Source organism: Phlebotomus papatasi, chromosome 2, assembly GCF_024763615.1.
Source record: "Phlebotomus papatasi isolate M1 chromosome 2, Ppap_2.1, whole genome shotgun sequence".
NCBI classification, from domain to species: domain Eukaryota; kingdom Metazoa; phylum Arthropoda; class Insecta; order Diptera; family Psychodidae; genus Phlebotomus; species Phlebotomus papatasi.
The window spans coordinates 16,721,299-16,745,673 of record NC_077223.1 but is presented as its reverse complement, the minus strand read 5'-3'; the positions used below and the strand labels follow the sequence as shown (position 1 = coordinate 16,745,673).

General features: G+C 34.0%; 1 protein-coding gene across 1 annotated transcript in view; it reads right to left on the bottom strand.

Annotated features, from left to right (window-relative positions):
* LOC129802817 (ras-related protein Rap-2a) overlaps positions 1-23,517 on the bottom strand; it is a 78,221-nt gene extending 54,704 nt beyond the window's left edge. Inside the window, exon 1 of the mRNA XM_055848916.1 lies at positions 22,516-23,517. Coding sequence (XP_055704891.1) covers positions 22,516-22,650 — 135 coding nt within the window. The 5' untranslated portion in view covers positions 22,651-23,517. The remainder of the gene's footprint in view (positions 1-22,515) is intronic.
* Positions 23,518-24,375: the final 858 nt, after the last annotated feature.

The window sequence follows — 24,375 nt, the reverse complement described above, 5'->3', positions numbered from 1 at the left end:
TATACCACCTTTCTGTATCTCAAAAAAAATATTTTCACACAATTAACTTTTAAGATTAAGAAAAAAAAATACTGCTATAGTATGTGAAGGAATATGATGGAAGAGACAATTTCGCTCTCTCCAAACCATTTTGTCAATCCAAAACACCAAATGACAAGAGAAAATCCAGAAAGAAATATATTTCTCTGACCATAAATTGAACGTCTTGCGCAATTTTGCAACCAAAAGCAGCTTGTGGCACAATCCTCCCATATGATGGAAAAATTACATTGAAATGCAGTCGAATGGCAAAAACCTTCTCAATAGCAAGTGAAATTCTTTTGCTTCTCGATCCCCCCACCCCCCCATTATATACATGAAAATGTATTTTATCGAGACACTATATTAATTTTTTTGTTACTTCTATGTTATCGCCCATCAGCATTTTTCTTTGGCAAAATCCAAACCAATTTACTCGATGCATTCCATAAGAATCGATCGTCTTTGAACACTCTTTCCGAAGGGGCGATTTTCTCTCAAGAGAGCGAAATACAGCACAGGAAGTGACTATTGCTCTAAATTGCATTTTAAGTGGTTCCTGAATTGCTTTCCTCTAGCACTAACGCTTAGACGTATAACCCTCAATTTCGCTGAGGGTTTATTGCTGAATGTGACACTTGAGTTGAGCAGTTGAAAAAATCCTATTCAAACCAACAAATTTTTAACCGTCAATCTGGCATTGACATTTAATATCTGTCAATGTCAAATTTAGAATAAAATAACGGAACATAATGAAACTAGTGTAAGTGTGCCAAATTCCGGCCAGCTTGCAATTCCGGCCACCTTTTTTGTTCCTCGAATTTTCATGAATTTTTAGTTCTTACATACTCTATAGATTATACAATGCAAAAGAATAACAAAAAATGTAGCTTCGACAAACGAGATGACGTGAAAAAGACATTGGAAGAATTCCTGAAGGGCAAAGAACTATGAGAATGAAAGTGGCCGAAATAGGACACCAAAGCTATGTCTACATTTTTATTCATTTTAAAATGTATTAAGAATGATTTTAGAGTAAATAAAGACGATAAACGATTTACAAGTTTCCAAACAACACTCCTTAAGAAGAAGGAATAAAAAGAATCAATTTTTATTAAAAATATTACATTTCAAACTTGAGACTTTGGCGCTTGCATGCAACTATGCCGAAATTTGGCACACTTACCCTATATACTGTTTATTTCACTTGGGTTTGAGCTATCTGAAAAAATGTAATACGATTCCTAAAAACTAATTTATTATCCTAAAAACCTACATTTTCTAAAATTATATAAATGTAAATCCCGTATCTAAATACTCTCTGTAAATTGAAGATAATCAACATCCAAAGATCAGCATTTACTCTTTTATAATATAGAGCAATTTACAAGTTAAAGGATTCTTCGAATGTGGTAGCTTATAGCCGGTTCAGTTTGTGCCGGCCAAAATCCCAAAAATCAAAATTGTGAACATCAAAGTCTTGAAAAGCAAAAATCTCGAAGAGACAAAATCCCGAAAGTGAAAATCCCGAACTAAAATCCCAAATGGGTCAAAATTCCGAATGGAGCAAAATCCCGAATGGACCAAAATTCCAAAGAGCGTAATTTTGGTTCATTCGGGATTTTGGCTTTTCGGAATTTTGGCATTTCGGAATTTTGGCTTTCAGGATTTTGGCATTCAGGATTTTAAGTGGAACCCGTTTCAGTACCGTAGGTGAGAGTTACTGGCACTCAAGGGTGTCTTCGCCGCCCTGCTGTTCGTAAGCTTTTCTTTAATTCTAGCACTTAAGGATGGTCCTCACTGATCGGATATGGCGGTTGGGATCGGTGAATACTATTCTTAATATTGAAGAAGAACATTTTACCCTCTGCGGGAAAAATTACAAAATTTGCATTCCTTTTTTTCGTAAAAGCTTTACATATATCTATCTCGCTCTTTCAGAATCTTCTTCTTTTTCTTTTGAGCGTCACAACAAATTCAATTTTGTTCAGTCCAATTTCGAGACCGAAAAAGTTTTGAGATTTGTCTACAACATAAATCAATCTATCATTTTTTGGGATACTTTATCTACAACATGTTTTTTTCTTAAAGTGCTATCCTTTAAGATTTGACTCATTCCTTTATACAAATCCAATGAATAAATCGGGAATCGACATCATAGAAATGTAAGAAAATTATCTCTCCACTTCGACTTGTCGAACAAAAGTCGATTTTTTACAAAAAATCGTTTTATTCGCTTTTTGGAGACTTCTTTATACCCTCTACCTTCCCTGTGAATATTATACTTGAAAAATAATTATTTTCAAAGTTGTAGAGAATTAAAATCTCAAAAATGTTATATTATTTCAAATCGCTCTCCTGTAAAATTTGCCTACTGCGAGTTATTCGGTTTTTATTCTGAGTGGTCGACTTATTCATTGCCAATTATTCATTTAATCTAGCCAAAATCCCAAATCTTAATCTTATAATAACAAATAATGTACTAATTGTGATTCATAAAATGAGACAACAATTTACGATTTTGTTTACTTCTAAGCAGTATCTGTTTCAGATAAAAAAACATCTTTTAATGCTTCTCAGACTTCTCAGTGTACAATAACTAATTACTCATATTTAAAGAGCATATAAAACCGTAACTAATGAGATTTAAGTGCTCTTCAAACTAAACTCATCCCAATAATGCAATGAGAATTGCCTTTAGACTTATGTATAATTCCGTTCAACTTCTAAGAAATTTACAGATTGTAGGAATTCTGTAAAGATATCCCAGGCGGCAAATAAGAGGGTTAAAATGGGTTAAAAGTAAACAAAATAAATCTCAATTTGAAGAACCTATCCCCAGGAATCACTACAGAATCCTTTTCCCCTTCTAAAAGATTTATCAGCCCTTCATGAAATTTTCACCAATTTATAGTGAAAAATTTTACAAGAATGTTTGAGTAAAGCATAAATCCAATTGAACGGGATAAAAGAAAAGAAGAAAAACAACTTTCAATGTGAAGAAATTGGATTCGGTCGGTAACTCCTACACTATCCTCATGTCTAGAAACGTAAATACCATAAGAAAATACAATAAAAATGTCTGGTTAGAATGAGTGGAAAAAATATTGATGACGACGCGACGAAAAAACCATTGCGAAATGTTGCTCAATGAAAAGCCGAACATTTGGATCGAAGAGAGAGAAAAGTTTAGTAGAAAAAAAAAGAAAAAGAATATCCCATTCAAGAGACTCAACGACAAAAATGATGATGGCAGTAATGGTATATCTTTTGGGGATGATAGTGGTTGATGATGAGAGAAGAATCTTTCCAAGAAATTATTCTTTGGTCACATCGTAAAAGAGTTTTGTGGCAGAAAAAACTGCCATATTAGGTGAGATTCTTAACAATCTCACCTACTATAATCCTAACAAAATTTCATGTCCTCCGATCGCGCTCAAACTTGGCCAAAATGTGTTTCGCCACTTCCTGATCACGAATATATGGGGGGCTAAGTTACGTTCCCGGCCGGCCGGCCGGCCGGCCGTCCGGCCGGCCGTCCGGCCGCTCTTTGGAGCTTAATAGCTCCTAAACTAAAAAAGATATCGACTTGCGGTTTTCGGCAAAGGTTAAATATCGTATGAAAATTGCAACATGGTGCATTGACCCCCCACCCCCCACCCCTCCTTCCGCCATTTTGAAGACCCCCCTTTTTTTGTTTTCTCAATAGCTCCGCTCCTATGGCATCGAGCGGGCTCAAATTTTAGTATGTTATAGCTGGGCCTTAGAGCTTTCCATCAATACCAAACTTAAGGTCCCTCGACCCCCTGACCCGAGCTATAAGGGTCCAAAAAAATTTTCTTAAAATGGCCATAACTCCGGTTCTAATTGTCAGAATTTAAAAAATGAGGGCTTTTTGGAAAGCTCTCGTGAAATGCCACTTCCTCTTCTAACATCGCAAGTTCATAAAACCACCGCTAGGGGCGCTATTATTAAAAAGAAAATTTTTAAATCTTAAAAGTTAAATAACTCAAAAATTCCTTATGCAATCGGGCTGAAATTTTAGTATGTTGTAGCCGTTGATTATACCTATCAAACAAAAAAAACCTTAAGTCGATCCATAACCCCTGACCCGAGCTATAAGGGGTCAAAGTTCGAACATTGACCGGCCTCTATCTCCGGTTCTAATTAACATAGCGACCTAAATTTTACCTTTTTGGTTTCGTCTCGATGAGCACTTTCAGATGGAAGTTCAAAAAGTCACCACAGGTGGCGCTGTGATAGCGTCAAAATTCATCGAAATTCAAAGTCACTTTTCTCAAAAACGGCATTGTGCAAGTTAATGAAATTTTAGTATGTTGTAGTCCAGTCTAGGACGTTTCCAAAATGGTGCGTATGTGCGCTGTGGTTTCAATAGAACCAGAGATATGAGGGGTCAAAGTTCACGAAATTCAAAAAATCATATCTCCGGTTCTATGTGACCGATTTTGATGAATGAGGGCTTAAACGAAAGATCTCACCAAATGCTACAACTTTCTAGAATATTTGAACTTCGTGGGACCAACACCAGGGGCGCCACAGTCGAAAAACCAATTTCAATATCACATAACCTCAATTATCTCGACTGTCGCTGAACCGATTTTGATGATTACTTCAACATAATTGTAGAGGACATTTGTCTCTACATTTCGTCCATACATCATTTTCCGCTCAGACTACGCTATCACTCCGATTTTGCCGTTTAAGTGTGAAAAAATTGATTTTTCCCATAATAACGCTTTGAAATCACTCAGATGCCAATTTGACTGCCTCTACTCCACCAAGACACTTAAAATAGGGGTTTAAATGGAAAGTCCCGCAAAATACAACAATTCTTTGATTTAGTTGAAGTTCAACAAATGAATACTTGGGGCACTCTGGATGAAAAAACGAGTTAAGAAACAAAAAACCTCGCTTATCTTGGCTTCTGAGTAATCGATGAGTTCAAGTTCTACGGCAAAATTATAGAGAACATTCTGGTCTACATTTCACCCATATAACACTTTTCTGTCAGTTCATCCAAATCCTTGACATTTTGGTTCAAATACAAAACTTGTATAATTTCACGAATTTGATTCAAGATAACTGAATGGCGTCTCCCAACTTCAGCTCCAAATCGAATTTGCATGCACTCCGAGTTAGCTCACGTTAAGAATCTCACCTACATAAGCCGGTTAGGATTATCTGTCCTTTTTCTATACTCTTAACATCTCTCAGCCGGAAACTCTTTTTAACTAACACCATCATTATTGAGTCGACAAATTTCTCTTCACCCTCATCTTTTGTGGTTCACAGTAAATTGTCTCTGCAAGGAAGAAGATTCTCTTTCAGAGGCTAAGAGAGCAAAAAAAAGAAGAAATAAAATTCTCACCAGACGAAGGTTAAATATGACAGTAAAACAACTCAATTATCTTCTTCCTCTAAAAAAAACTTGCAATTGTCCATGAAAATTGTCATGAAAGTTCTGAGTGAGGAGAAAGGAAGTAGAAAGATGGAGTAAGTTTCACTTGGAAATTGAATAATCAAGAATTACAGCAATTTTTCTTTATATATCCTCAAGACATTCTTGCATCTCTAGAGGGTATTCCAAAATTTGTCTCAGATTTATTAATACAAAAATGTTTTTGAAGCGTAATATTTCGCAAATTTTGACTATTACGTCCACCGCCGTCTTAGCGTCAGTATCCAACCCCCAGAGCAAAACCACGAAACAACTTAATAAGTACAGTGGAACCTCGATAGAGTCAACTAATTACTTCCAGATCTGTTGACTCTATTGGATTCGTTGACTCTATTGGAGTCCGAAAAAATCAATTAAAATGTGAAATTTTGATAGAATAGGGTATTATTAGGTGAGAATCCTAATACTATAATTTAATGTTTGTATTAGATCATTGATAAATTCAAAATGATAGTTGAATATTATTTATTTAACCCATAAATTATACACCCTCTGATCCAAAAAAAGTCGTATGTTCGGGAAAAAGTTGGAGATTAAGGACTGATCAGACTGATTTTACGAAATGTTTTTATTATTAGTAAATATCTTAAGTATAAATTACTCTCCGTGTGGTAATATTGAGGTCCACTTGCGATATTAAGAAAAGGAAATGGTGTCTCAAAGATTTCTTCTTTCAATTTTTTAAAAAGAGCTCCTGTAGATATTTAATTATTGAAAATTGTTATGCATTTAACGTTATTACCTAGAAATTCATTTAAATTTCTAGTGTATAAAAGAAGAGATTGATAGTTGGTCTTTTCATCATGCTACTGTGATGCTACTATGACATAACTACTATAGCTCTAAACTTCACAAAAAGAGCAATAAAACCAATTTTTCTCATTTTCTCCATGTACTTTAATATGGACGCTAAATGGTTAGAGATATTCGATTTAGAGCCTTCAGATGACCCCCTAATAAGTCAATATGAGGATTATTAATATGACCCTCATTTCCTCTCTACCCCTCCGCTAGTGGGGTGGAAATGAGAGTTGTATTAATAATCTTCAAGTTGACTTATAGGGGATTGTCCGAAGAGTCCAAGTCAATATCTTTAACCATTCCGCACTTAAATCTTAAATATAAAAAAGAAGGAAGTTTTAACCATTTTTGCTGACCAATTTTAATTTTCTGTTGCTTATTTGTTTTTGATCTAAATTTGCTTTAAGATACTAATCCTTTTAATTAAAAATGTAACTTAAAATAAATTTACACGTTTTCTTTAGAAGGGTAATTTTTAAGATCGTTCGTTTATCATGTACATTTCTTTTAAAACAAGTACATTCTTTAAACAGTTTCAATAAATTTATAAAAAGTTTTTACATTATGTTATACTCAAAAAATCTAGCATCCTGTACGTTTTTTCTTTTTGTAATTTGAGTTCACATTTTTTCGTTTGTGCCATAATATTATTCACATCCAAATTAATGATGGATCAAAATTCCTTACATTAGGATCATACATTAGGCTTAATCAAAAAATCTGAAGATAAGAGAGAAAAAACAAGAGAACTTTCAATCGGTCAAAACGCCTAAAATCACGAAAAGAGAATTCTTTTGTTGAAAAATGATTACACGGTTAATATACAAGTTTTATCATAATATTACCATATACTTATACCAAAACACTGATTATAATTTAGAAAAATTCATAATAAAATCGTATAATATTATTAGTTCAAAAATAAAGGAAAAGTTGACTCTATCGGAGTCCGTAGAGTAAAAAAATAGCTGTTGACTCTATTGGAGATTGACTCTATCGGGGGTTGACTCTATCGAGGTCCCACTGTATATAATTTTGAGAAAAATACATCTGCACTGTTTGCTAGAATGTTTGTTAGAAAAAACAGAGACCAAACGATGAGAAATATCGACAACATGTCGTCCAAACCCTCTCTCTGAGAGAGGCTCTATCTGTCCAAAACTATAATTCCAAAATATAATTTAAACCCGTGTAAACAATTTTAGAGCTAAGCATCAAACTTAGAATCTGGAACAATTTCCTCTGCAGCACAAGCTTTAAATATGAAAACTCTAATGGGCAATTTAACTAAGAAGTCCTATGCAACTTTATTAGAGGTATTATAGTACACCCTGTGCAACTACACTGAAGGAAATGCGGAACGGAAACAATGTTAGGAAGTATTTTCCTTTTGACCCCTTCTCAACTCAACATGATATCTCTTCAAAAAGCGAATAAGGATGTCACAGGAGATTTTCCTACAACAGTATCCAGCTGTTTCCACATTCACCCCTCTCCCCTCTCAAAACTCTGTTGCATCCTGACCAAGAAAATCCCTAGAAACCCAAGCTCCACATCCTTCTCTGCTTTTTCAATGATAAATCGTGATGTGACTTCCAACGATCCTTCTTGCAGAAAATGAAGGATGCATGGCTAAAAAGGATGTTGGAAAAATCTGCAATTTAGATAAATCTCTCTCTACTGTCTATATCTCATCCCTTAGGGCACTTTTGTACTTCCCGCTTCCTATCTATAAGTAGCAAGAGGGTATTTCTTTGTGGTAAGAAAAACCTTCGATGTATGTTTTTTTTTACGTGATTCACCCTTGTCTATCATTTCACATTCCGTCCATTCTTTGAATTCAACAATATGCATAGACAAGTTCACAAAAGTTTCACTCCTCTCTTTTACCTCACGAATATACTCTTTATACTGAGGGGGCATACTTATAGTACAAAAATTCCAGGCAAAAAAAGAACACCCCAAGGCATGAGAGATCATTGAAATAAGAACGAGGAGAGTGATGCTAAAGAGGGGTCAATTATGTGACCTTACTCGCTTCTCTTTCACCAGATAATTTTCTTAAGATTGAAGACATCAAAATTCTATAGTATTGAGATTTATATTCAGTGGATTTCTTGCAAATGAAATCGATTAGATTGCATCACGAATCGATTGCATCACTCATTGCATTTCAAATTCATTTCAGAATAATCTACATCATCAGCAGTACTCGTCTGTTCTTTATCTGAATCTTAATATAAATGCTAATTATTAGGGAAATAGAATAACAAAATTGGAATAAAAATATAGCGACATTTTGATTAAAAAAAATAGCACAGATAAGCTTCAAAAGAAACCGAAAAGCAGGGTGGTTGAACGATATACAAAGAAAAGCAAACATTAATTTGTTGAAAAAGTAATATTTTGTCATAACCCCTATATTTTCTAGAAAATTAAATAACAATTTTCAAATACTAAAAAATGCCTTTTTTGCTGAATGAATTATGGACAGAAAAAGGTAAATTTAAAATTTTAAAAATCATTTATAGACATTTCAATAGTTATTCAAAATTGATTCATCAAAAATATGAAGTGTTCGAAGTCAGAGTATGTGCGAAGCCTGAAAGCCTTTCCCTATATCCTACTAGGTCTGCTAAGAACCACAAAGTATTTTACGACAAATTGACCGACAATCGATCGAGCTTTTGCTGCCAAAAGCTTTAGGGTGGAATTACCACTTCTCGCCAATGCCCCACTTTTCGTCACTTATATTGAAATCACAATTTTTCCATTATTTATGAAATAAATTAGCTGTAAAATTATTTGTATCTCTACTGCTGCTACTTATAAAGACGGAAAACATTTATTTTTTGTTTTGACTTTAAGTGTTTGGGCATTTTTTAGAGCAATTTTTTAATCAAGTGCATGAAAGCCAATATTTCTTACCAAATATGCCAAGTGTCATGAAATTTGTATCGAATAAAATTTACGATTTTGGATAAGTAATTTGTCTATTGAACATTTAATTGCATTCGAAGAATACATAAAATTTGTATTAATATTTCTTTTTATATTATTTTTAAGTAAAAATGAGCCATGGCGGAAAGTGGTTACATTCTGAAATTGATTTACCACCTGTCGCCATTCCTTTTTAATAGGCGACGTTAACTTCATAGATGCTCAGTTGTCAAATCTGCTTTATTTACTTTCTGCAATAGTCTAATAATTTGATTTCTCGAAGATAACTGAAGAAAAATCATTTAAAGTGAGTAATAATAAGGTGGATCATAAGGAAAAACAAATGCTGAATGTATTATTTTCTTAACATTACCTAAAATAATTCAGTTGGGACATTTTCAAGTGGATGGCGAGAAATGGTTAGAGAACTGGCGGAAAGTGGTAAAAAGTGGCGACGAAGTGGTTATTTTTGCATTGTTAATAGACATGAGTTTTTTAAGTAGTCAAACATTAAATTAGAGGACTATTTGCTTGGCGAAACTAGAGCCATTACATCTAAGTAACTTTGTGTCAAATTTGAGTTATGTTATAATAAGGGGTCAAAAGTTATAATAAAGTAAATTTCACTTTTTTCTAAAAGTGGCGATAAGTGGTTACTCCACCCTACATATTTCAGTGAATTCAATTTTTCGATACTCATAGGGTTAGGAAAAGAGAAAGTTTGAATACTAGTAGATCTTCAATTATGTTTTTCGTCGACACATCGTACGATTAAGTTTTGTTTAGTTCATTCAGAGATTGGACATCTGTCAACAATAATCAGTAACAATACAGACAGATAATCGCAACTCAAAAAATTTTTGTAAAAGATTGAAACCAAAACTTTGACATTTATTCGAGTTTGACAGTTTATCGATAGACATTTCAATCAGCTGTTTCTGGAAAATGTTAATCGGTTGCCGCGGAAATCTGCAAACTAATTGCATTCTATAAATCGTTGAATACCAGCTTAAACATTTTTACTTTATTGTCAATGTCGACTAACGACAAATCGATCGACACACTGACAGAATGTCGACCGACATGCGCACACTGAGAAAAATCCGAAGAAGTTAAAATAACATTCCGGAAATGTTAATTTTACCCTGCATTAGGGTGGAATCACCAGTTCTCGCCTGTGCCCCACTTCTCGCCACTTACATTGAAATTGCTATTTTTCGCAATTTATGAAATAAATGAGTCGCAATTTTTTTGTATTGTTTCTGCTTCTACGCATAGAATCGAAAAATAATAATTATTCGTTTTGGATTCACGATTTTGATCACTTTTTAGAGCAATATTTTAAGCAAGTGCAACGAATCCAACATCTCTTACCAAATGTACTAAGTGTCGTCAAATTTTCATCAGGCCAAAAATACCTATTTGGGTAAATAATTTGTCTATTGAATATTTAATTGCACTTGTGGAATACATAAAATTTGTATTTAGTCAATTAATATTTCATTTTATATTATTTTTGTATAAAAATGAGGCATGGCGAGAAGTGGTAATATTCTGGAATTGATTTTACCACCTGTCGCCATATATTTTCAATAGGCGACGCTAACTTCACTTCGTACATTCTCAGTTGTCAAATCTGCATTGTTTACTTTCTGCAAAAGCCCCATAATTTGATTTCTCAAATAAAAGTGAAGAAAAATCATTTAAAGAGAGTAATAATAAAGTGATCACAAGGAAAGAGAAATGGTGAATGTATTCTTTTCATAGCATTGCCTAAAATACCCGAGTGAGGTTCTTTTCAAGTGGGTGGCGAGAAGTGGTTACAAATTTTACAAAACTGGCGAAAAGTGGTAAAAAGTGGCGACGAAATGGTTATTTTTGCATTATTAATTAAAATCAGTTTATTAAGTAGTCCAGCGTTATGTTCTAGGATTATTGTTTTCACGTATCTAGAGCCAATACATCTAAGTAACTTTGTGTCAAATTTGACTTATCTTGTAACAAGGATTCAAAAGTTATGATTAAATGAATTTAATTTTTTCCTAAACATGGCGATAGCCGGTTATTCCACCCTATCGATCCGAAATCGGTGTAAATATTATCCTTTTTAGGTGTATTGGGGGTAAAAGTTACCCTTTTTCATGGTTATTTTACCCTTAAAATGATGTAAAATTAACATTAAAAAATGTTGATATATTTTTATACCTAAAAATGTTAAAGTTACGAGGAAAAAAGGTTAATCGCACCCTCTTTTTTTCTCAGTGCAATGCATTTTAAGGATGTTAATAGCTTATTTACAGCTAATTGATGGATTTTTTTTCAGACCATGTCTATCCAGACAAGTTTCTTAGATAAAGCGATTTTTTTCTGCTTAGAACATTTGCACAAAAGAATCACTTCTTGGTAATTTAAATTCTTTTGCGTTGTTAAAACTAAGATTGATAAAAAAAAAACAGACATTTCAGACGCATTGACCCTCTGAGTCATCGCCAAATGAAAAGATTTGAGAAGTTGAAAACATTCACATAGAATATCAACCATATAGTGCTTGAAACGATCATTTGACGTGCTATCGCACCCACCAGAAAAAAACATCCAACCGACACAGCTCAATTAAAAATGTGAGAAAATTAAAGGGAAAATTTTTCAGATTAAATTGCAAATTGAGATGAAATGAGAAGTTAAATGTCTCTCAAGAGATACATATTCTACTCTCACTCCCAGAGGTGTTGGAAGTAGAAAAAAGATTAATGATTTTTAATGATTGAAATTGAAAGTGACTTTTTTTCTCTCCAACATTCACAGCCTCTTATCCATCTGTCACGACATCGATCGAGGTTTAATTTCTTTCATCTCTCTTCCTGAACTTCTTTACTATACCAGTTCTATAGCTAATAGACACTGGAAGAGAGTATCTAATTTGTGATTTTGTCAAGTGAATAGACCGCATCATCGATCTCCGTGTTTAATTCAAAACCGTCTCACCTCTAATCCCATTTGACCAGAAACACACAAAAAAAGCTACTTCGTGTTGCCGTGAAGAAAGATATGGAAGTGGAGAAATAACAAACAACGAGCATTAAGACATGTGCTGAGGAGAAGTAAGTGTATAAAATTAATCATAAACATTAATCTGCATCACACAGAGATACTCACACGAAAAGACGACACATGATCCATGTTTTGTGGGGATATCGAGCCAACAAGGTGATTAAATCTCTTATAGTGATTTTGTCACAATGGAGAGTATGTGGGGAACTTTTCCAACCAGAAAATTTGTTCCAACGCCTTGGATTATGGGGAAGTAAAAGAGGACTGGAAGACGTCTCAGACGGTTAAACACCAGTCAAAATAGTTCTTCAAAAAACCATTTTTGGCAGGGTTATTTTTTTATTACCAACAGAGAACATCTGCAATTTTTTTTTTACACAGTTCCATCAGCAATAAAATGAGTTGGAGTTTGTATGTTGACCTCTGAGGGAACCTGCCAAAAATTCACCTTAATCTCAAACCTGAACCATTGAGGTAGGTGAAAAAAATACTTCAGGAATTTTGCTTCAACCGCATGACTCATTCAAATCAGCAAAAAAACCACAGAAAAGCAAAACTACGTCGGTTGCAAATGATTTCTCTATCATTTCAAACAACTCCACATATGAGGTTGACAAGAAAGTGATAAAAATTAGAAGTGTTGACACAAAGACGACCTTGTATCAATATTATATTTATTCTAAAAACATAATTGCAGGGTGTTTATAAAAAACAAATTGCAGATAAAGATAACCCCTCTTATTCGAAGATAGACAGATTATATTAAAAATATAAATATAAAATAATTTAAGGATTATCCAGGAAAGGAAGCCTCATGAAGAATTAAGAGGGGCGGGAACCTAGCCTAAGTGTCGTAAACTGGTAGCCCAGTCAAGTACAAACGGTTGAAAATATGAATCAATGAATTTGAAGCTTATTTTTAGTTGTTCTTTTTCAATGGAAACAAGTGTGTTGTAGAGAATTTCAAGACCTTTCCAGTAGCACTACACATGTCAAGATAGAAAAAGCCTTTTAACAGGAAATTAAAAAAATTAAAAATCTACAGAAAAAATCATCAATAAAACCGCCATTCTGACTTTATTCGAAAACACTAATTTTTCCATTCACAGCTGGAGTTTGGTTCTCCAATAATGTCTTCGCTAAAAGATAAATGGAACACTATTGGGCTGAAACAGAAGTAGATTTTGATTCTTCAATAGTGTCTTGGATAAAAGGTAAATGGAACTCTATTTGCACAAAAAGTCGTTAATGTTCGAAGAATTCAAATTCAATTTTGAATTTTCATACTAAATTTTCGAACAAGGTGGGGAAATTTTATCAAATATCACACTCAAAAGCTGACAAAAGAGTTACTCAGTAATTATGGAGTGATTAAATACTGGGGCAAGAACAGTAAACGTCGTTGTTCTGTTTTCTTCCTCACAACAATGTGAATACCGTCACATTTTGACACTTGAGCACTTCGAAATTCGAACAGAATGTAACTTCCGCCACCTTGCGAAAGTATTAAGAAGAAAGTCTCCTTTCTGGATCTTCAAATAGATTTTCGAATTTTTCAAGATCTACTTCTGTGCGGAAAGATTAAATAAATTTTAACTTTTAAACTCAATTTAGAATTTTCAAAGAAAAATTTCGCACAAGACGGGGAAAAATTATGAAATACCACGATAAACTGGTAAAAAAGTTACTCAGTGACTTTAAGGGATAATATAAAGAAACAAGGTTATTATGACCCTTGATGCTCTGTTTTTCCTTACAAACAAAGTGAAGATTTATACAAATTAATACTCGAAACACTTCGAAATTCAAACAGAAATATTTCATCCACCACGCGGACGATACGAGAGGTAAAAAATGTCTTTTCTTTGGTTTTCGTAACTGATTTTCGAATGTCTTTTTTGGACGAACTTCAGCTGTGAACGCTGTGAATGTTAAAAATATAAACCTCCCAGTCGTATAACAAATTTTATTACTTAAAGATTGTTTTTTATATATTAATTTTATATTCGTGCTATTTATTCTAAATGAGAATAAAGCTTTCGAGTTATATCAAAATAATCAAAACTTCACCTGACTCATATCTAATGGCACACGACAACTTTTATGGTTCATCCTGTATTGAACAAACCCTCCAATCTAGAATGGGTTCATAAAGCCACAATAAATTTATTATATTTCCGGAAATCAAACATCTCAGTGATGTCATCAATTAGTTTTATACATTTGCTTGTCAAACTTATAAACACAAAGAAGACAGAGTTGAAGTCAATCAATATATTGGAAGGCCTTTGAGTCAATAAAACACCACCAATTTGTCTCACTCAAGTGCTTTGTTCGAGAGAAAATATTGAAATCAAATTGACTAAAAAAAAAATTTCTCGAAAAATAGGCGAAAAATCGTCATTTAAGAAATTGAGTACAAGGAAAAAAAGCGTAATTTTGAAGCCATGAGACAGATTTTTTTTTTAATTCAAATTATTCTCTTTGGCAAAGAAATCAAATCGCATCCAATTGATTAAGTATTTTCACTCTCTAACCTAAATTAATTTTTACACGGGCATATTTTGTCACAATTTGCCCCACCCCTCCTCACCTTAGCCCAAAAGGGTCCACACAACAAATAGCCAAAAAAGAAAAATATTCCTCAATCGAAAAAATCCTAATTTACTGCTTGTTTGGATTTGTCGATCAAACATTGAGAAGAAGAAGAAAAAAAATCCATTATCGACGCTCTGATTATTTTCCCTCCGTTCATTTTTCTTTCCATCTCTGTAACTTTTCAGACTGTTGCGCTATACGCAATTCCTCATCTTACTCGCTCTTTTGAGCCACCAAACAGCTACAATTTTACTATATAGCAAAACCACTGTGAGACACTCTAACGTTGATTAAAAGCGAATAAATGCACTTTTGTCAGAGCAAAAGGAATACATGTAATCAAAATCGTGCTTGTATGTACGGTCTTACATCAAAAATTTTATTGCTTGATTACAACTTTTAATTGTTTACTCAAAATCAAAGAGAGAACCTCCCTGATCAAAATTATACGTTGGCGCCGCCAAGGAGTCATAATTTTAATGGAATTTTTCACATCTTAAGTTTAAAAAAAATTGCCTTAATGTTTATTAATAAATCAAGCGGTTAAATGGTTGTATAAAGGGACTCGGGGTATTCGCGAAACCGGCGAAACTCCTACATCTTCGATCATTATTTTTTAAAATCGATATTTTTCCAATAATCATTACCGTCGTTGACCCCTCTTTCCCAAAACCAAAGTTCCAATAAAGAGAACATTTACTTGCAAAACCTTTAAAATTGTAATTAAGCTTGAACCGTTCAACCCGTTGATCCGGCAGTTTGAAGTTCCTGTAAGAATATCAAACCTTGGATCTTGAATTTTTCAGTGTTTCAAAAAATTTAAATCCGCCGTATTTGCTCCTTTTTATATCAAGCTCTCGAATTCACAAAGAAAAAGAAAAAACCGACTGAAAAACCCATTCGAAGATCAACTGAATATCTAAAGATGAAGGTCCAGAACAGGGGCATGACGTTTCCTATGTGTCCCATATGTTTCTAGCGAGCCGAAAAAACTTTTGAGTTTATTAGCTGTTTTCTGTCATTGTAGAATGAATTAAGAAAAAATACAAATACAAAATAAAAACCAATTTAATATTGAATAGGCAACCAAAAACCCCAAATTGGCGACCTACGTAATTTTGGAGATATATCGTGAAAAGTGTACGAAAACGGGGAAAAATTTACACTAAAACCGGTCGAATTTTTCAGAGCTAATGTCCCCCCCCCCCCCCCTGGTCCAGAATATGGACAGGGATTTACCAGAAGATGGACAGAAATACTGAACCTCTATTGATTTTCACAAATTTATTCTTTACACTTCAAGGAAGAATACCCTCTTCATCAGGTATCTAATACGGCAGGGAAAATTACCCTTAAATTAGTTTGGGACTAACTTAATTAATAAAGATTAATTTTGAACCACTTTTTCCTTTCAGCGTTCCGGATTTAGGACACATTCGGACCTGTTATCAGGCAAGATCCTGAATTTGATCCAGTTATCTTGTCGTCATCTTTGAGGTCGATTCACCTCTAAAATAGTTGGCATTTGGATAGCTTGAACAATACCATGCCATCAGAATTATGACTTCTGAGCACGAAAATCTTCGACTTTTAGGTTCTCACGAAGGACTACGCTCTTCACTCGATCTCTACAAGGAATACCCTTAACCGGCTAGAGGAATTTCATCTTGGCAGCTTATGCTCACTATCCTATTTTTTCGGTTATTAGTCAAAGATAACTCTATTCCTTTACAAGAAAATCGACAGGCAGTTGTTACCCAAGGTCGGAAGCCTATATATCTTCTCTTGTCGATATGTCAATCGGTAACAGACAGACGGAAAAACGGACAAGTATTTATGTAGTTTTTGCGAAACTACTGAAACCTAAAGTTAATCACTTAAAAGAGGAATTTTAAGGCGAATATGCATTCAATGGCTCCATTCAGTAATAACCCTTCGAACACTGAGAGAAATCCGAAAAAGTTAAAATAACATTCCGGAAATGTTTATTTTACCTTGCAGTATTGATCCGAAATCGGTGTAAATATTACACTTTTTAGATGTATTATGGGTTAAAGTTACCCATTTTCATGTTAATTTTACCCATAAAATGTGTAAAATTAACATTAAAAAATGTTGATATATATTTACACCGAAAAAGTGTTAAAATTATGAGAAAAAAAAAGTTAATCGCACCCCCTTTTTTTCTCACTAGTGTGGAAATTCATATTTCCCGCCTCTCGCTCCAAGCAAGGCATTTTACTGGCGGTATAGTTCTGTTGCCAGCCGTGTCGGGGATTTGCTGACAGGAGACACAGCGCTGGATCGCTACCGGGCAATTGACCGCGATAAGCCTTGGTCTCTCTGAGGAATCTTTCAGTTCGAAGCCAGAGTATGTGCAAAGCCTGAAAGCCTTCCCCTACATTATGAATCAGTTTAGTACAGCCATGTACTAAATATATAAATGTATTTTTCAAAGTCCCAATAAGAAAGCTTCATAATTAATTTATATGTGCCTTTAAGTAAATTTTCGCTTTCAGGTGCAAACATTGAAAATTCTCTGAAATATTTTAAATCATCTTCTAAAATATCCAACAGCCCATAAGACATTTTGCGAGTAGAAAAAAAGAACATAATATTATTTATTTGACGAGTGCCAAAACAGAAAATTCACAAGAGAAACACAAGAGTTGAAGCCAGATGTTAGAATTGATTCACGTAAATCACGATTTAACTGTCTCAAGATCGTTTCTCTTCGCACAACATTGAATTCTAACTTGAAGTTACATATAAAATTGACGCAAGTTTTTCCATCCAATTTTTCATACGACTTCACACAAATACACATACACACATAGTCAGGGAAAATTGGACACTGAGAAAAATCTTCTACGGAGCAGTAAGAAAGAGTGAGATAACCATTGAGGAATGCTGCAATTTATTTACCATCTGCTTGACTTAAGATTTCTTCCAACAGAGTCTGTGTTGGTGCTCTTTATCTCACAAACTCCGTTTTTTAGAGGTGGAAGATTCATCAAATAAGAAGGCTTATGGGTGAGAAAAGTTAATTGTTAACATGATTACACATTTCTTCGGTGTACATATCCAATTTTCTCTCTCTCTCTCTCTTTTACCTGCACCTTTTCTTTGTGCGAAAAAAAATCATTGTGAAAATGACTAACGTATAGGAAACAAGTGGAAGATGATCGAGATAACAAAAAAAAAACTGAGCTTCTCTTTTTCTCTGCAGCTACTTTAAGTACAAAAAGACACCGAAATGAAAGAAAGCATTTTTTTAGGGAGTTCTCAATGGTCTCAATGACCACAATTCCAGGAATATTTACATTTATAAACCATTCAATTGAAAGAGACATACACATTTTACGACAAAAGAATGCTAAAACCAACGGAAATACACCACGCGACTCTAAAAGTTTCTTTTACTCTTCTTTAACCACTTTTGCAAGTGTGAAAAAACATGCAAAAATCAACGAATATTTTACGTAATATAATTTCCAAGGAAAAAAAAGAGCCACAAAATCGACAAGAGAAACTCATCGGAAATTTGCAGTGTTTCCAATTGACTCAACATTATCGAGTGTGGGATTAAGTAACAAAAGAGATTTCTGTGCCATTATCGCACGAAATGGCCCAACATTTATCGCGGATTTATCAGTCGCCCAAAAAAATTCTGCGATAATTAGGAAATTTTTGGGGATTTCTTTCAGGTTGAGAGTAGTGGATTAATGTTCGAGGAATTGCTGCGATTTTAGGTGAAAAATCGATCGTTATTTTGAATATGTTTCATGTCGACTTGAATTTAAATATGTGACGTGACGTTGACAGGTATTTTCTGTCATGATTTGAACTGAAATTTGAAACTGGAATTTAAAATTAAATTGGGGAGCACCTACATAAAACGACCAAAATGAATTTTAGTTATTTTCTGTCATGTGATTTTTTGGAGTTTTAGTACTCCATGAATAAAAACAGTTTGAAGAATATTTTTTTATTTGTTTGAAAAAGTATTTTATATTACGTTACAATTTTGGGAGACTCCACAATTTGGGTGCCAGTTATTAGGGTTTGCAAGAGTACTAAAAATTGATGAGAAAATTTGAGGTTACACTAAAAGGGTTAAGGCTTTTAGAGCATGTAAAATTTCAAAAATGAAAGATCTTGTTTTGTTTCGTTTATATTAAAGGGAATTTTTAAAATCTTTCTGAATTATTTACCTATTTAGTACAGAATTATATGTTATAATTAGCACAGAAATGCCAAGCAACCTTTCGATTTTGCGGTAGAGAAAATCTAATGGTTTAAGTTTGATATATTTAACATTTAATGATAAAAATTAAATTGTATTATTGTAATAATAATACAATTTGTGAATTAAAGACAAGTAGTACAATAATCTAATTTAGAACAAGATCCCAATAGGATTTTTTTATAACTCCACATGGGAATACAGAATTTTTCCATTAGTACACAAATTTAGTACAAAGTACTAAATTTTCATTTATATATTATCTCTTTCAGAATCTTAATATCTGACTTTTTTGTGCTCCAGATAAATTCAAATTCCATTCATATTGATAAGTTATTAAAATATTTCCATTTAGAACATGTTCTAAAATAGGCTATTCTACCTTAAGCTGACCTTTAAAATATCAATATTTAAGGGGTGGATAAGTGGCTCTCAGAGTGAACCGTGAGCGGCGCGCGATTGGAAAAATAGTGCACATCTTAAGCTAAAACTCGGCAGATCGGCACTATTTTGCTAAGAAATCGACAAATCGACACAATTTGGGCAAAATAGGCAGATTGGCACGAGATCAGCAGATCGGTATGAGATCGGCAGATCGACATGGCTTTGATAGATTGACTCGCGATCGGCAGATTGACACGAGATCGATAGATCGGCAGCACTTTTGGGAGAAATCGACAGATCGGCATTTGAATGAACCGTGAGCGGCACAGTTATCTACCCCTTGTCAATATTATACAAAAGAGGGTTTCAGGGAGCAATTTTAGAATTGAGGACAAAATTAAAATTATTAAAAATAAATATTTTAAAATAAATCAAACTAATAAAATTTTTAAATATAAAAAAATACTTATTAGTTTCTCTAATTGGTGGATATTCTATATTTACGCAAAAAGAAGTTAGAAAAAATACCATCAAGGATAAATTTTTGACTGTATCGTGAAAATTAATTATTATGGCTCCGGCACACCTTTTAGATCGGTAAAATTTCATGGAATCAAAATTCACATTCTTTTCTTTCTCACACGTTTTGCATATGTTTATCCCATTCTTTCGTACTCCAAATTTGATTGAGCTAAATTGAATTTGGAGTGATGTTTAAAAGAAGAAGGAGAGTTTGAAAGAATGAGACAGACATATGCAAACCGTATGAGACAGAAAGGAACTCGAATTTAGACTTCATGAAATTTTCCTGATCTAAAAGGTGTGCCGGAGCCATTATCAAAGTGACGTTAGAAATAAAAAGTCAAAACCCGAAATTTGAATTTGACGTATTAACTGAGAATAACTTTCGGCACACCTTTTAGATTGATATAATTTCAAGAAATAAAAACTCGCGTCCCTTTCTTTCACAAAAGATTAGTCAAGTCTGTCTAACTCTTTCAGGCTCAAAATTGGACTAAACTAAATTTAATTTTGCGTGATATATAAAAGAATAAGAAGAGTGCGAAAGAGTAAAATAGACATATCCGAAACTTTTAAGAAAGAAAGGGATGAAAATTTTGATTCTATGAAAGTTTCCAAATCTAAATGAGAGGTGTACCGGATCCATAATCAAAGTTCTTCATCGAAATTAGAAATCAAAGTTGTTTTATTTTGTTTTTTAGTTTGCTATTGTTATTGTAAAATATGGAAAAATAAAGTCAAAATATTATAAATAAAAGTAGGGAAAGTGTGCCAAATTTCGGCCACTGTGAGCGTAATTTCGGCCATGGAAGTAAATTAATTAAAATTATGTATGTTTCTTCGTATAGTCAATAAATTCATTTTGCTTTTAAATATTTATTCATTTTAGGATGTATTAACACAAAAGCCGTTAAATTTTAGGTATAATTTGAATTTAAATTGCGTTGTAAAAACTCAGTGTGGAAAGAGTATTATAAAAAATGTGAGAGATCGATTGTGTTTCTAGCAGTCTTGTGATTTGTGGTGAAGTGCAAAAGATTTTCCTTCGGTGTTTTTCATGGAAATTCATTAGTTTTCATTAAAGATTGTTTCTGTTTATGTTAATAGTGAATCAATCTTTAAATTTCGGGTGAAATTTCCTAGCTGGATCATGTATTTCGCGTAAAAAATATATATACTTTGTGAGCGTCTCTCCGGTGAGGTAGTGTTGCCTATTCCGGCAATATCTTTTGCTTTCCTAAATTTCTTATTCATTCTTTGTTTGTTTTTTTCAATTTCTGAGTTCTACAATGTCCAGAGAAAAAAACCATCGCTTCTATGAAAAAAAATGATGTGAAAAAGTCATTGGAAGAGTTCAGGAAGTGCAAATTGCTACGGGAATCTGCGCGTAAATTTAAGATGCTACCCTTCAGGTCTTCAGGACAAATTACACGGAAGATCTCAGGGCTTGTGGGTCATTTAAACGTATTAAACTAAATATTAAACTCGTTCCGTTTGACGTTTTCAAATTTTCTATCCTTTGCGTCACAAAAGGTGGTCAGAAAAAAGGTGGCCGGTATTTCACTCAAAGTGGCCGGAATACTACCCAAAGCAATGTCCATATTATTATTAATTTTTCAATATTTTAGAAACTGATTTAAAGAAAACAAAGATGATAAACTAGTTTTCAAGGTTCCATACTTCGGTGCTTATATGCAACTATGCCGAAATTTGGCACACTTCCCCTAAGTGTCTCACACAAAGTATAAAATTTTTCAATAAATTATTGATTAAATATTTCTCTCTCTCTTCTTTTTATGTTTTTGGCTGTCAGACTCAATCAGGTCCATATTAGCCATTTCGCTCACTCTTATTTACTCATCTCTCCTTATCATTTTTCTTTTTGCTCCATCACAAATCCTATTTTTTGCTCCCTTATCTTTTATCATACTTCCTTTTTGATATTTTTGCGTTCAATTTGGAGCTTTTAAGGACGGTGAAAAATTGTTTTCCAATTATTCACCGGACGCGCTTCGATCAAGGATCGAACCGAGGGCCTCTGCGTCACAAAGCCAACACTTTGCCTATTGAGCTACCGAGACCCCTAAAAGATTAAATATTTATCAATGACAAATAAGCTTTGACATTGACAGTTATTTTCTGTCAATGTCAAACATGTCAAACAATAAACAATTGTCATTTTAACCGCTAATAGTGGAAAATTTAAATTTCCTGCATAAAATCATTTGAAATTTTAATTATCATTTCATTTATCGCAAAACCACCAGAGTAAATTGCTAAAGATGTAGATTGAAACAAAGCTCCCGGAAAGAGCATCTCTTTGAGCAATTTCACAATACTTGGCAAATCGTGTGAAGAAATGTGTTTTTATGTGCGAGAGAAAAGGGCAATTTGGGGCTCATTTGATGATCCCGCTGTTGGAAAAAAAGAAAGTCTTGCGACAGCTAAAATGATTGAAATTCTTGGGGCAATTTACCTCAATCTCCTTCCGGTAGAAATCCTCAATGGTGGGATCGTACTTCTCGATGAAGCATCCGGACACAAATTGGACGGTGAGGGCAGACTTGCCCACGCCTCCTGATCCCAGCACCACGACCTTGAACTCACGCATTGTAGAGGGGAACGAACTTCCTGTGACTTTGTTGGGATCTGAACTTGGAAGGTTTTCTGGTGCTTCCTTGGCAGATTGTGGAGGGGTTTTATTTTACAGACTTTTCACTATTTTCACTGAAGATTGGTGATTTGGGAAGTGTTTTGGGCGGGGAATGTCATTGCAATTGGGGACTGTTCTTCCCGGAAATCTCAATCATTAGCCTGCGTGGGTGATCCTCGCCCACGGAGACTCTCTCCAGCAGCCACTTCACTCTCACTTGGGGCTCTTTTTTACACAGTGTCACAGAGTTTCTGGACACGGGAATGATACTGGGACTTGGTACAGAGTCTCTCTCAATAAAATTCACTGCAAACTTCCCAAAGCTCCTCACGAGGCGTCCTGCCAGGAGCTTCCAAAGTGGCAAGAAAGCCGCACGCGTCAGCAATTTCTCAAATTTCTTCACTTTTCCACCACAATTTGCCCAATTTGGGCATTTTAATAGATCCCTAGAACACTCTTTAGCACTTCCTAATACCCAAACACAGAATATTTTCACGAAAAACACCGGAAAAAGTCACTTGAATAGCCAGGAGAGAGCAACAATCAGGAAAAATTGACGTTCTCCATCTTGTTGGGAGTTCAATGGATATTGAGCTCTTTTGCAACACAAAATCACAGAAAAATCCACAAAATTTTACTATTTTTTGCTTTCTCACAGTACTTGCGACACTTCACGGTACATTCACAGATTCCTGGGGGTTGTTTTAGGGGCGCTATTCCCAACTATTTTCGCTAAAATTCACCGCGATTGTTGAACAATGTCTCGCGAACTAAGACCCGAATGGCCAAGAGCGAACCTCCAAAGATAGAGAGACATAACAAAACAAAAGACACAAAATAATCTCTGCTTACTTCAATTTGTAAAATTCTCAGCAAACTTCATGTCGTACATTTCAAAAATTACAGTTTGAATATTTCCCCTCCATTGATTTTTGATTCTCCCATGAAACCACTCAAATGCAATTGAAACCATCCAAATGTATCTCAAAACAAAAAGCCTATTAAATGTTTGACTAATAAAGAACGGCGCGAAATTTAAACATTCAAAATTAAAAACTGTGAATTTCTTTATGTGCTTTAATTATTTTTTTAAAAAATACAAAAGAAGATACTTTTATTCCAATATTTTACAAAATTAATACCTACTCAAGAATTTATGTTTTCTGCGTATTTTTGTTTAACATTATCTATTTATAATTGATGCTAGGTGTCGCTGTAAGTTTTTTGGTTTATGTTTCAGATGTTTCAGATCAAAACAGTTTCCAGAATGTATTTTTGTGTCTCGACTTCAGAACATCAAGGACAATGAAAAATTTAAATTCCAATTTCCATAACCGAAAACCAATTTTCACGAATTTTACCTAAACCTCCAATTTCCGTAAAAAAAACTTCACATTAATTGAATGTTTGTGTTTGTAAAACACATGAAAAATCCCCCAAAACATAAAAAGATATCCCCAAGTTTTTCTCTGATGTAAATGAAGAGAAATGAGAAAAGAAGCAAATTGGACGGAAAAAGGTGCAGCGAAAAAAGCTTTTTTTTTTTGTTGAGAATCCAGCTCAGTTTGCAAGAAAAATTCACCAAGGCGGAGAGAAGAGGGATTGAAAGCTCCCCAGGATGCCAGCTGAGGAAGATGTCACGCATTTTTTCAGGCGAAGACACGAAGAAGATGAGGAAAATGT